Source organism: Mustelus asterias, chromosome 2 (genome assembly GCF_964213995.1).
Source record: "Mustelus asterias chromosome 2, sMusAst1.hap1.1, whole genome shotgun sequence".
Lineage (NCBI taxonomy): Eukaryota > Metazoa > Chordata > Chondrichthyes > Carcharhiniformes > Triakidae > Mustelus > Mustelus asterias.
The window spans coordinates 56,942,608-56,957,193 of record NC_135802.1 but is presented as its reverse complement, the minus strand read 5'-3'; the positions used below and the strand labels follow the sequence as shown (position 1 = coordinate 56,957,193).

Sequence of the window (14,586 nt, the reverse complement as noted above, 5' to 3'; positions counted from 1 at the left end):
TGATTGTGTGGGCCAAGCTGGAAAATGCTGGTTGCAGATGCCCTTCCATTTTAACATCTCCGCCAGGCTCCTGCAGCATTGAAATCAGCAGCATTCAAGCCCAATTTTGCAGCCAAGTCGTTTCTCACCAGACTTTAGTTTCAGAACTCTTTGATTGTCAGTGGTGGAAATAGAACATGGACAGGAAACATAATTAAAAAGAACAGGATAAATAATGACAGCAGTGAAGGCAAATAAGTAAGCATGGATGATTATTGAAATACCAAAAGAAGCGTTTGCTAGGCGTACTGCCTGAGATTCCATTGAATTCGAACTAGCCAGTGACTTGCCGCTGAATTGTCCTTGAAAATGACAGATTCAATGTTTTCTGTGAATTATGTGGCATACGATAATTGCATCAAAGTTCCAATTAAAAATTCTGTCTGATTAAAAATTGATATTGCTTCTCTGCTAATTTAGATGAAGGTTGAAGGCTTACGGGACAACTTGTATGGAATTTCTAAGGAAAACCTCATGACAATGCTCGAGTTAATCCTGGAGCATACAGAAGACTTCACAGATTCTGCATATACAAGTCATGAACACCGAGAGCGTATCTTAGAACTATCCCGACAGGCCAGATTAGAACTGGAGCAGCTGGTTACTGTATGGAAACAAGCAGTAAGATTCACTTTGTGTTATATATATATAAAGCTGGAATTTTTTAAGATATGATTTATCCTTCTATATGTCTATAACTGTGTGTGGATACTCCGTTACAGAAAATACAGGAAAGAAAAGCTGAGAGTCTAGATTCAATACGATGATGATGAAGAAGAACCTTTAGTTGTGAGCAGAGACTTTGAGACATTGGCCGAAAGTTTCCCGTCTCACCGGCCGTGAGATAGAAAATTCAGCGAACTGTTCAAAGGCCCGTTGAGCTCGGGTGGGAATTTCCGGTCTTGGGCTACTTGCGGCCGGAGAATCCCATCCCTTATTTTTAGTGGAGTAGCAAAGACTAAAAGAATATTTAATAGTGATCTTTAAACTTATAAATGTTTTAATAGAATTAATAGGGAAGACTGTTTTCCAAGTTGATGAGTCCTTGATGAAGGATTGTCATATTGAAATGATTACTGATGGATCAGGCGAACTGCAGGATATTATTGGAACCTGGAATGCTCTGCAGGGGCTGGGTGGGTGAAAGGAATGCTGTTGTCTCTTTAAGGAGAAGTTGTATAACTGCTTTATCAATTCATAGAATCATTGAATCCTTACAGTGCAGAAGGAGGTCATTTGGCCCATCAAGTCGGCACCAACCACAATCTCACCCAGACGCTATAACCCTGCAACCCCACATATTTACCCTGCTAATCCCCTGACACGAGGGTCAATTTAGTATGGCCAATCAACCTAACCAGCAAATCGTGGACTGTGAGAGGAAACTGGAGCACCCGGAGGAAACCCATGCAGACACAGGGAGAATGTGCAAACTCCACACAGACAGTGACCCAAGGCCGGAATTAAACCCGGGTCCCTGGCGCTGTGAGGCAGCAGTGCTGACCACTGTGCCACCATGCCGCCCCCCCCCCCCACTGTGCCACCATGCCGCCCCTGTTAGAATTCTGTTAGTAGCATCCCCAAAAAACTCCAAAGCTTTGTTAAACATGATTTCCCATTCATAAGTCCATGTTGACTATGCCCAATCAGATCATCATTATCCAAGTGTCCATTTATCACATCCTTTGTAAGAGATTCTAGTATTTCCCTACGACTGATGTAAGATTAACAGACCTGCAGTTTTCTTTTTTACTCTGACTCCTTTCTTAAACAGTCGAGTGAGGTGAGGAGAAATTTCTTCATCCAGAGAGTGGTGAATGTGTGGATATCACTACCATAGAAAGTAATTGAGACCAAAACATTGTCTGATTGCAAGACAAAATTAGATCTAGTTCTTGGGGCCAGAGGGAACAAGGAATGTGGGGGGGGGGGGGGGGGGGGGGCGGCGGCGGGGGGGGGGGGGGGGGGGGAGGAGGAGGATCAGGATATTGAATTTGATGATCATAATGATGGCAGAGCAGGCTTGAAGTTTGTATGTTTCCGACCTGCAGGAGTAATTTCAGAATCTATAGAATCCACTGTCTCCATAACTACCTCTTTCGAAACTTTGGGATGTAGATTACCAGGTTATGGGGACTTATCAACCTTTAGTCCCATTAATCTGTCCAATACAACCTTCTACTGACACTAATTTATTTTAGTTCCTCATTTTCCCCAATCCCTTGGATCTCCAATTCTGGAAGATTTCTTGTATCTTCCTCCATGAAGATAGACATAAAGTAATCAATTCGCTTCTCTGCCATTTCTCTGTACTCCATTATAAATTCTCCTGACTCTGCCTGTGATGGACCCACATTTGTCTTGGCCAAATGTTTCCTTTTTACGTACCTCTAGAAGCTCTTGCAGTCAATTCTTATGCTTTTAACATTCATATTCTATTCTTCCTTTCTTTCAGTTTGTTGGTCCTGCTTTGCTGTGTTTTAAAATCCTCCCAATCCTAGGTTTACTGCTGTTTCTGGCAACTTTATAGGCCTTTTCTTTTACTCTTGTACAATCCCTAGCTTCCTTTGTTAGCCACAGTTGACTGACCTTTTGGGTTTATGTGACCTAAAGGAATGGTGTAATTGCTGTAAACTATGTAATAATTCTTAAAAGATTATCCATTGTCTATTTACGGCTATTTCTTTTGATGTATTTTCCCAACCCACCTCAGCCAATTTGTCCCTTTGTACCTTGATAATTTCTGTTCTTCAAATTTAACACTCTTGCTTCAGATCGAACTACCTCACTTTCAAACATCGTGAAAACATTCCATCGTATTACGGTCACTCATCCCTAAAAGTTCATTTACAGTTTTATTAATAATTAGCCCTTTGGTATTACACCCAAATTTGTCCTCATCAGTTGTTTATTGGCAATGTTACAATCCCAGCTGATGTTGCGACTGGGCAGTCAGGTCCCAGATCAGAACCCTAGCTCAATAGATCATAATTTTTTCATTTTTTTGTTCAGAGATGTTGATGAACGGAGGCACAGGGCAACCGATTAACTTTTAACAAAAGAATAAAACATTTATTAAACAAGAAAACGTTAACTATAATACACTACTCCTTCACCCCAAGTATACCTTTGCAAGTATATACAGGTTTATAAGGATAACAAGTTACAAATGTTATCTTTTACTCTAATATTCTCAGTCAGCACAGAGTCCATGTAAACCAACTGGTGAACTGTGGTCAGACACACCACATTTTGAAATGAGGTGAAAGATCTCACCCAAAACAACTTCTCTGAACTTCTCATCAAATAGCCCCAGATGCTTATTACATTGAGAGCAAACTGGTCTCTCTGACTTCCACATTAGGGATTCCAAACTCCACTCTTGCTTTCTCTCCAATGTCTTCACCATGGATCCACTTCCAGGATTTCAACCCCTCCTTTCAGTATTCCTCCACCTTGGATTGCCATGTGCATTTAAGCTTCCACACAATCCCTCAGGTACCCAGCCATGCCATGAGCACACTATTTCACAGGCAGTATTAAGATGTCACCAAACCTTTGATTTACCTTAGATGTCTGGTTTCTCAGCTAGCTGACTTTAAATCTAATTCTTGCTGCTGTCTCTCTAACTCAGAGCCCTTTCTCTGCCTTTTACTTATTTTCTCCTGAATATGACCTCATTCAACTTCTTGTTCTTTGTTTCTTTACTTAACTGTGTTCCTGAGATATTATTTTTGTCTCCACTCCCTAGTTTTTGTGACTTTCTTTTTATTATTTTGGGGACATTCTGCTATCTGCAGCTCCCTTGTCCATTATCTGGCTTCTTCTAGCTCGAGCTTACAATAAACTCAAGTTCTTTCTGTCCCCAAGGTGGCCCCTGGTTGCTAAGTTTTCCCATTGTTAACCCTCATTACCATGCAGGCATCTCAAGCAACGTGAAGTCATTAACCCATTCAATTACAGAAACACAAAATTAATCTATCTTGCATCTATGTCTTATTTCTAAAACCCACAAACACAAGATAAATTATTCAAAACTACCTCTGTTTCCCAACACAAACTAGTACTGAAGATGCTCTATTGGACCAAATAAAGCTTTTTGGAAAGCAATATGATCCTACAAGAAAGATCTTTATCAATAGAAGATATTCATGTAACCCAGTTTGATATGCCACTGACAGTCACTTTATTTTGTTTGTGCTTTGTAGTCAAGGATACAGTGATGCTTAACGTAATCATCACGAACAGAACATCGGTATATGATTTGCATAACAAAATATTAATTGTATTCAATTTAGCATAATTATGCTCAAAACTTTAGCATCATAGCCTCAGCTTTGCTCAACTTAATATGCCTTATCAACACTGTTCAGCTTTGAAGATTATGCTGCATGCTTGGCAAAGCAAATACTTTTCTGTTGATTTACCCAATTGATGCAGAGCAGCCTTGGTTTTCCTGTTTATGTATTTAACTTGAGTAATATTAAAATGAACATAATGATCTCTCATTTTTGGTAGCAGTTCAACTGCTACAGGAAAACCGTTCCATCTGCTCTCATTGTTTTAATGCTCCCTGAATTATAAACTGCTGCAAACTAAAAGCTAACATTGAGCTATAAACAATCCTCTTATTGGCTTTTAAATATTAAAACATTATCATGAGTCATTACTATTATTATAAGTCATTAATGCTTTCAGTAAGATTAGATCTTCAAATTTACTGTACCTGTAAACATGTGGCATTTATTATTGGTAACTTTTAGTATCAAAGTGTTACTGTTCAAAAGCCACATGCAGCACAAAATCACTCTGCTCGCCTCCAGTTGCTTTTTAGTCTTAACTTTAAGAATGCCACTGCTGAACTGGTGTTACATTTCCATTTCCACCCAATCCCATACTTGCCTGTTGCCAACTAGGGATAGTTCATAACTCATAATGTCAAGCTCATACATTCTTTCCAGGATCAACAAGGCTTGTTTAAGTGTTAGGCAGGTCAGTCCTTAAAATCTTATCATCATATTTATAAAGAAATTAGCCATTAAGTATGACTAGCAATAGATTCTCTTACATACTTTTCTTGTAACCAGCAATAAATTAATTTTTAGCCAATTGCAGTAATTTTTAGCCTGTCGCCATGCCAGGATGGAACGGTGGCACAATGGTGCACACCGCTGCCTCACATTGCCAGGGATCTGTGTTTAAACCCAGCCTTGGGTGACTGCGTGGAGTTTGCACGTTCTCCCTGTATCTGCATGGGTTTCTTCCCACAGTCCAAAGATGTGCAGGTTAGGTGGGTTGGCCATGCTAAATTGCCCCTTAGTGTCCACAGATGTGTAAGTTGATGGGGATTAGCGGGCTAAATATGTGGGGTTATGGGGATAGGGCAGGGGTTGGGGGCCAGGGTAAGATGATCTGCCGATGAGTCGGTGCAGACTCGATGGGCCGAATGGCATCCTTCTGCACGGTAGAGTTTATATGATTAGCTGTTTCTAGAAGATGTAGTTAGCATTTTGATTGTTCACTTCACAGTTTAAAAGCAATATAAAATATGGATGCACTTTTCTATCAAAGTTAATAAGCAATATTAAACTTGATGAATTCTCAAGAAAGTTCTTAACAAAATAGTGGGAAAATGTCCAGTTTTGAGATTGAAACAGCTTACAAAACACAAAGTTGGGAATATTACGGCTGTTCACACCGGCAGGATTTTCCCATCCCGTTGTGAATGGTGATTTGGCTGGGTGCCAAATTCTCCGACTCCACTGTAGTGGAAGCGTGGTGTGAACGGCAGGTACAGTCGTGCCCAAAATGGCTGAAACATCAGTAAACAACATGGCTGAGACTTCCAGGATTTTTAAAACAATCCTTTCATCATGTATCACAATTATTCCAACAAAGATGGGGTTTTGTAAGTGTCAGGAGAAGCAAGCACTTTATTTTTTGTTTTGTTCTGGTTTGAAGACTTATCAGAAAACACACATTATCCAATATTGCCACAGATTTCCATAGATTGAGGCCAAGTTGGCAAAAGCATTGACTTCACCTCAAGGAATGGTGTTTACTCTTAAGTTCTTCCAAAAATATTGAATATATCATATCTAGCGAGTGGTAGGTGGGAATCTCTTTATGCCTGGAACAGGGTTGGTTAAGGTGCGTCCAATGTGAGTCTCGGGCCTCGTCATCATTAGGTGTTCTCAAACAGCTTGCTAAGAAAGAGGCCTCAAAGACTGGGCCACTGCATCACACGCAATGGTATCTGGATAAGTCCTTCAAGGAGACCAGGAGAGGATGATGACCAGTCATATCGGCTAGGGGAGATAACTCTAGGGAGATAAATCTCCCCTAGCCGATATGACTGGTCATCATCCTCTCCTGGTCTCCTTGAAGGACTTATCCAGATACCATTGCGTGTGATGCAGTGGCCCAGTCTTTGAGGCCTCTTTCTGCTAGATCCATCCTTCATCTATCCCATTTAGATAGAGTGGTGCCACACTACACAATGGAGGATATCCTCAATGTAAAAGTGAAACATTGGGGGGTGATTCTCCCATCCCACTGTGCTAAAAAATTAGCGCAGCGGGCCAGGAGAATCGTGCGTCGGCTGATTCGCGGGATTCCCACGAGCGTTCACACCACGCTTGCGTCTCCCAGGCCCGGATTTCCGGTGGCATCTGCGCGATGCCGTAAATCAGCTGGGAGGCAAGGCTAGTATTTAAATAGCTAATATATTATTTAAATGTTACTCGCAGGCCCGGGATTGAATGCCAGCATATGCCCCCTGGCACTGCCCAATGGGCAAAGTGCCCATGCCCAAGGGCCACCTTGGCACTGCCCATCAGGCATGGGGCAGTACCAAGGGGGCGGGGCCTAGGGGGTGATCAGTGGGGGTGGGGGGGGCTGGATCGTCATTCCTTGGAGGGGGGGTGGGGAGCGGGGACTGGATTGGGTGGTCCAGGACGTTGGGGGGTGGGGGGGGCTGCGGTTCAGAGCTGCCCGGGAATGAACAGGGGGATGCGATTGGGCTGTGGGGGTGCTGGAGGGGCAGCAGTGCTGGGGCCCCGGGCTGGCCAGCAAACCAGAGGCTGACAGTTTGGGGCTACTGAGCATGAGCAGAGGCCCGCTGGTTTCAGCCTCTCTAACAACCACCTCCTGAAATTGAATGATGATCACACTGGTGACCTGTGTGGGAGATTCTAGTGTGAACTCCCACTGAAAAAAACCGGCGTCATTTACACCAGTTTTCCCGCAAATCTGACACATAACTTTTGTTGGGAAAATTCCACCCATTGTCATTAAAAGGTCTGTGTGGTGAGTGCTCCTGCCAATCCTAGGCAGATGCATCTCTGACAACATCAAGTAGGCTCCTCAATGCTGATTCCACAAGTGGAATTCTCCCCCCCAAAAGATTCTAAGTGCCAAATTCAGGTGAAAACAGGAGCAAATCTTGCTGGTTTTTTCAGCGAAATTTTCAAAAATGAATCTCCCATACCCTGCACTGCAGAGAGGCCGAGTGTGATTCACACTGAAAATCAGTGGGCGGGGCCTATTCCTGCTGGAGAGGCCGGCAGCATAACGCTGAGCGGGTCACTGCGTATGCTGATCTGTCAACCACCCGATCGCTGGGCTCCTGGACATGTCTGGGCCAGCCCCGAACCTCACCAGCCCCGGCTGCTGGCCTCCCTCTGTTAGCGCCGAGTGCAGAGAGGCAGTGGGACCTCCCACCGATCTTGCCCTGCCCCTTTGGCACTGCCTGATGCCTGATGGGCAGTGCCAAGATGCCCCTGACCAGTGCCACTTTGCCTGGTGGGCAGTGCCGGAGGGCCAGGCCAGCAATGCCCAGAGGGCACCTCCTTACCCCCAACCCTGTGGGGGGGCTTCCATGGCCCCCCCTTCGCTCCAGAGGGATCGGGCTGCCAGCTCCCTGCTAGTGGGGAGCTGTTTTAAACGCCACTGGAATGAAATACTCCTTGGGGGTGGGGGTGGCGGGGGGGGATGGAGCTAGCAGGTTCACTAATGACATTCAAATCTTCATTATAATAATTTATTCAGCTCCATGCCAATTTCTGGCTCGGTACTGACGACCCTGGAAATCCGGGAGCCGGAGATGCGCGGAGGCTGTGGCGCCAGCGGGAAGCCCAGTACATGGCCTTCACTTGGGGCTGGGAGAATTGCCCCCCCCCCCCCCTCACTTTATCTGGCAGCTATGTCCTTAAGGAATAAAATATGGCCAATTGTGCTACACTGAAGACCCCCATCCAAACTACATTTTGCATCTGTGATACTCTGTGCTTGCTTCAAGTGATACTCAGCATGGAGGAGTATTGATTTGTCTGTTGAGTGAATCGGTGTCTGGTTTTAACTTGGCTTCCTGGGTCTTTGAATAACCTGAAACCTCAAGATTTCTTGGCATCTGCATTCCATGTTAAGGACTCCCAGGACAGCACCCACTTAGTTGTATGCACCCAACGCCACTCATTCTTTTCATCCAGTGTGATGAACCTTGAGTCAGGAGGGCAACGGATGAGTTTTAAATGCTGGCTGATGGATATGCTTTTGAAAGTGCAACTGAGTCAGGCCATTGCTTGACTAATTTGTGGGACAGATGTCCCAAAATAGGCTCAGCCCCCAGATAATAGTGGTCATTGCTTAACCTAATTTAGCTTAATCTTTTATATCTGAATCTTGAAAGCCAAATTCCTAAATCGATTGATTCTGCTTTGGAGTTGAATCAGTTTTACACTCGTTCTAAGTTCTCCTGCACCTAATGTGATGTCATGTGATAAATTCTTCTAATGCCTTGCTGGAAAAACCAGTGAACTGCAAAACCTTGTTCACTTATCACTCTCACTAGAACAATGTAGATACCTCATTGTAAATGTCTACCAAGATAGCAACTTCATTTATTTGTGTGTTTGGGATTATCATTCCATCCTGTTCCACACTCGGTCAGAAAGAGAATGCAGATTCTCCTACACGGGTGGTCTTGATAACTTGAAGAATTAATTTCAGAAGGTTCAGTAATCATTTTTTATGGGAACAAAGCATTGGATAAACGTGTTGAAAAAAACTGAAACACTAGCATAATGTTTCTAACTCTACCTCGAATAGCAGGAAAAAGTAAAGGCCATTCACTAAAATCTATACCACAATGCAGACTAATTTTAAACCTGCAGCAATTGTGTACAGACAACTTTGGTAGAGTTGCTTTGAGTCCTTACTTCTCTCTGTATTGAAAGTGTTTTATTTTTGAAGAGAATAAGCGAAGTGGAAAATCAGACTAGTTTTAGACGTTCCTAAATCTTGGCTAGAATTTTAAATGCCAAGGGGATCAGGTTTGGGTACGGATGTAGAGTTAAATTCCCAAAAAGTGCTTTTGGGTTGCAAACCTGACATAATCCCACCTACTTCCATGCTTCTCCTGGATGGGTCTGCATGCAAGTGCAAACCCCTGTGCCGCTGTTGGGAAAGTCATTCAGATGTGCAAAGAGGCAATGGTGGGTCAGTTTTGTTATGATCCCACCCTTTTGTGTGCAGTACATTTTCCTAGCCACCACCCGTCATGAGGAAGTGAATGTTAACTTTGTCTGCATTTTGTTTGTTTAAGATCTGCATGTAGGCTGATAGTTTATGTACAAATATTATGATTTTACTGTGCTTATTTAAGAAATTAAGCCGTTAACTTTAAAAAGCCTAAGTTTAAGCCTGTGTTTTTAAAATTATTTTAATATTTTGTATTTCAAATTTTCTGAATCTGTGTCAATGTAGATTTGCAGTGAGGTTGCTGAGGATTTATGTTTGATTAGTAAATGCGTTGTATTTGCCTTCACCAGTCAAACCAGCAGAAGTGATGTGTGATGATGTTGCTAGGATGTAGGAAACTGGAATGCCAAGCGTTAGGCCCTGTTTATAAAGTTGAGGCATCATGAAAATGTTTTATTGTGCACCCTCGCATATCATTTGTCTGTGGAGACATTTCTGCTTGAAGAATGAGCACTATTACATATTCAGTGAGTGAAGTACTTTTGGATTGTGTACATGAAGGAAAAGAAAGTTATCGGTGGTTCAAAGAGTTTCTAAGTGCATCCTTTAAAAAATCTAAAGTGGAAATGTAGAGCACTTATGGTAGGTTTACTTCCTCACAGCTGAACACTCGGCACTTGATAAAATGTTTGTAGTTTTGAGTCCCGTCTCTCCTCCTCTCCCCCCCCCCCCCCCCCCCCCCTGCATTGTACCTAAATCGTGTGCGGCAGTACGGTTTAGTTTTTGCTACACCTTTTTCTCATGTCTCATTTTCTCAAAACAGCAATGTCTGAAAGCCAAAGAAGCCACAGAAGATATGGAGCTGGCCATAATTAAGACCCAGCAGTGTATGAGCGAACTGAGGAGAGAAGTAAGTAATATGTAGTTCTGAAGCACTGGTGTAAGCTGAAAACAGCAGGAGATGCAATCAGCTCTGCATATAAATTCAAGAGCTCTGCTGTAACCTCCTTGCAACCAATTTGCGATAGTGGTTGGAAATGTCAGCAACAAATGTTCTTTCCCATTTATGAAATCGATCAGAATTACGGTGATTGGTTGTGAAGAGATCAAGATGTTGACAAGAATACAAGGCTGCTGAGCTGTTGGAATTTTTAAGCCTTAGCTGTGCTCTGTGATATTTGAATTTGAGCTAGGAAATTACATTTATTTCTGAATCAGCTGAGCTGCTTGATCTTGTGCAATTTTATTTTATTTTTAATGTTGCTGTAAACAATAATTCAGCATTGCTGCTTACAGAATTATCCCGTTAATAATTAGATAGATGAACTGTAGCTGCACTTTCCTATCCATTTGCACCCTTTTCCCAATGTGTATGCTGTGCTTTCGGTGGACCTGTGAAGGCAAGATCCATTGTCTAAGCAGTTATTTCCTCAATTGTTTAAAAATAAAATAGAACTAAGGAATGAGAATATACCACATTCACTTTTTTCAATACCAATAGAGAAGACATTTCCGTGCATTTTCTGTGGGGTTTTTCTTTTGTTTGTTTTTTGGTTGTGCTCATTCAAGTGAGGGATGTCTGGCGGGAGGACTCGATATGTAAAATATTTGCAAACTAAGGCCTGAATTTTAGCTCCTGAGTCAGGAGCACAGAGTCGGGACATTTCCTGGTTTCGCAAATCCGACCTGTGAGGAAGTGAGCCAGAAGTTGGGATTTTCATTCCGGGGTGGCAGGGTTTTCCCAAGAGCTGAGCCAGTTGAACTTGGAATGAGTGCAGAGGTGAGCTGGACGGAAAGTTTGCCTTGGTGCACTGGCATTTTGAAGATATTTTGCAAACAGCTCTACAGCTCTCTGGCCTCACACACTCCTTCGCCCCTCCACATACCCCCTCCACATACTCCCCATGCCCCATCTATGCCATCCCATAAACCCTCATGCCCTCCATGACAGCCTATGGTCCTCTACCTATTCCCAGTGCCCTTTACAGCCCTGATGTCAATGGTGCTAAGCCATGCTCTCCTCTTCCACTTGCACCTAACATGCAACTCGCCCATTATCCAGCAGACCTCAGGAGTCATGTTGGTCCAAGTGTTTATTGCAGAATTTTTATTTTAAAACACCGATTCATAAAAATTCACATTACATTTACATTTCTTCAACTACATAATACCTTGTAAGAACAAAATAAATGCTTTATCTCTTATGAAAATAAGCATTGGAATTAATTGTCCCACTTTAAAATATATATAATAACTTGGAGCTTTCAATCAAACTCTGAAATGGAGGCACTCCACTGAGATAATGGGAGGTTGTGAAATTAGTCATGCAGCGCAAATCCAGTAATGATAGCTCTCAAGTTTATGTCTACAGTAGACAGAGTGCAAGAATTAGCAATGATTTTCTGTTAACACTCCACAGATCATTCAGAAATTTAAAGTGCTGGAGGATTAAATGCCTTGGCAGCTTGACAGTTGTGTTTTGACACTTTTGATGGTCCCAATGAATTTATCTACTTTTTACACACATTCATGTCCACTTTTAACAATCTTTTAACAGCCTTGCATATTCTAAATGTGTCCCAACATCATATCCAAGGGCATAACCTACCTCTCCAAAAGGATGCCCTACCTCTCCAAAGGACTTTACTAAGTTTAGCCCTGCTTCTACCAGGTTTCAGATGTGCGTGTTATGTTTCTCTCTCCTAGCTAACAAAAATCAGACATGACTGGAAGCAGCTGCCAATTTATATGGGCAGCTGCCTCAGAAATACACTTGCACAGTTTCCAGATGGGTTGCAGCATGCAGAAGATAAAACCCCACTTGCCCTCACCTTTTAAGCTAGTATATATTTAATTTCCCAGTAATCTTCCTTGTATTCCCTCTGAATGTGATGGATGATTTAGTCCTAATTTACATTGAAATATCAGCAGTTCTGTTCTGTCGGTTTGTATCTGATCTTAACTTGGTTAAACATGCTGCAACACTTGAGATTTTTACCACTATACATGGAAAAGAGACTGGTCCCGCAACTCAAGACTGAATTCAAATGCAGGTCACTCTGGGCTAGCCCAGTGCTCAAATGTACACACAAGCAATTGCAACCTTTTGAACTTTATTGAGCAGAAGGCATTGAAAAATTGTAATTGTGCTAACGGGCAGATTTTTCCACATATCCCACAATACATTTCACAGCAGCAGAGAAGACCAGCCATTGGTTGGCCGTGGAATCTTGTGGTCACGCTGTTGTCAATGGAGTTTCCTGTTGAACGCACCCCTCGCCAAGGGGTAACCCATGGCGGGGTACACCGTCGGCATGACTGGAAGATCCCATCGGTGCGAACATAATTTCGACATAAATAAAATAAATTCTCAGCCTTTTGCTGTTCGACGATCTGTATTGCTCTCACCAGCAGTGAAGATTGTTTGAACTTAGCTGAAATTCCAAAACATGACTATTCAGATAAGTAAAATTTCATTGCTCAATTCATACGAAGTATTTTGCAGCAACGCACACTAACTCTGTCTTTGTTCTTCAGCTTCAAAATACAGCGGTGGAGTCAGCAGGCGATCTTCTGAAGTGCTACACGGAGCACGTGGTCCTCAAGGCATTGAAAGTATCTGGGGTTGAAGCAAATTTGGAGGCATTAGCTGAGTGTACCTGTAAACTATCTGAACAGAAGGAACAGCTTGCTGAGGTAGGGAATTGAAACAAGTGCTTTAAAAGTGAGCAAAAGGAGCTCCTAACACGTCTATCATGGATTGTTTGCTCTCCTAGGAGTCTACAAGGGAATCGTGTGCAGTTCTCTAGTTCATGAGATTTTTGGGGATTTATGGATCCATTCGTGTTGCAGAAACAATTTCTGCACTAATAACATTGGTTTCTTTTACTACTTTTGTAAATTAGGGCTGGTTTCCTGCAAGTATGCGAATATTAACAGTAGGCCCCGAGGTGTGAGTGATTAAATATTTGCAGGGCATACTTCAGAGAGTATCAATATTTTCAGGGGTTTCCAGGGAGTTTGTAAATAATAGCAGTGGTCCATGGGAGTGTATCCGTGTTAAAAGGGCCTCTGGGACTAAGTAAGTAACGGTTAATGAATAATGTCGGAAATCTGCCAGTGTTCGCAAGGTGGTTTCCAGGAGGGTAAGACAACTTGAAGTGTAGTTCTGGGAGTGTATCAGTGTTTGTGGTAGGTGCTCAAGAGCATGTAAGTATTGTAGGGGGCTGTTTGCAACATAGAATTACATAAAATTCAAATAACAGGCCATTTAACTTAAGCTGGTCGAACCAGTGTTTATGCACACACAACCCACCACCCACCTGCATGTTTAAAGTTGCAGGGCATTTGGTACACATACAATTATCAATCTGTTGTAAATATGTGGTTGTGAATGTATTTGGACATTTGTTATTACAGTATATAAAATACATAATACAAGTAGCAGTGTGTATTTTAGTGAGTGCAGTTCATTTTTTTTAAAGTGTTTTTTATTCTTTTTGGTTCTCAAATAACACTTCAGATTTGTGGAGTTTCCATGATAATTTTGTTGCATCTTAATAGCTTTTTTAATTTGAACAAAGTTATCGTTAATTTGAAGAACTCACTCAGAAAAAGAAATATTCTTTAATTATTCATTGTGCTTTCTAATACCCTCCTGATCATTTTTACAAAATAATCCATTTTAGCAATATTTGCCCATTTGAGAATAAGCTTTCAAAACTGGCCATGTGAACGTGGTACTTAATCCTGGTGTGGTACCACACCATCTAGTGGCTGCACTGTTCAGTCTTAATGATCATAAAGTGAAAATGTGAAATTTGGTAGGTTGGAAAGAGAAAAGATTTTTCTGAAAATAGTTAAGTCTTGTAAAATGTCGGGATGCAGAGGAAATTGGTAATCCTCCTATGCAAGTTATAAAGCTAACGGGGCTGGAGTTGGCAGTCTTCCTGAACTGCTAGGCTGAAGCCAGCATTAATCACTTCAAAAAGCTCCCCAAGGCTTAAGTTGTCTTGAACTAAACAAAGTGTCAAGCCAAAACTTGCATTGGTCCACCTCGAGAAGCTC

General features: G+C 42.2%; 1 protein-coding gene across 2 annotated transcripts in view; it reads left to right on the top strand.

The window, feature by feature from the left end:
* ctnnal1 (catenin (cadherin-associated protein), alpha-like 1) overlaps positions 1-14,586 on the top strand; it is a 333,318-nt gene that overhangs the window by 282,407 nt on the left and 36,325 nt on the right. For both annotated transcript variants that reach the window (XM_078235777.1, XM_078235766.1), the window contains 3 exons: positions 460-660; positions 10,343-10,429; positions 13,057-13,215. In XM_078235777.1, coding sequence (XP_078091903.1) covers positions 460-660; positions 10,343-10,429; positions 13,057-13,215 — 447 coding nt within the window. The remainder of the gene's footprint in view (positions 1-459; positions 661-10,342; positions 10,430-13,056; positions 13,216-14,586) is intronic.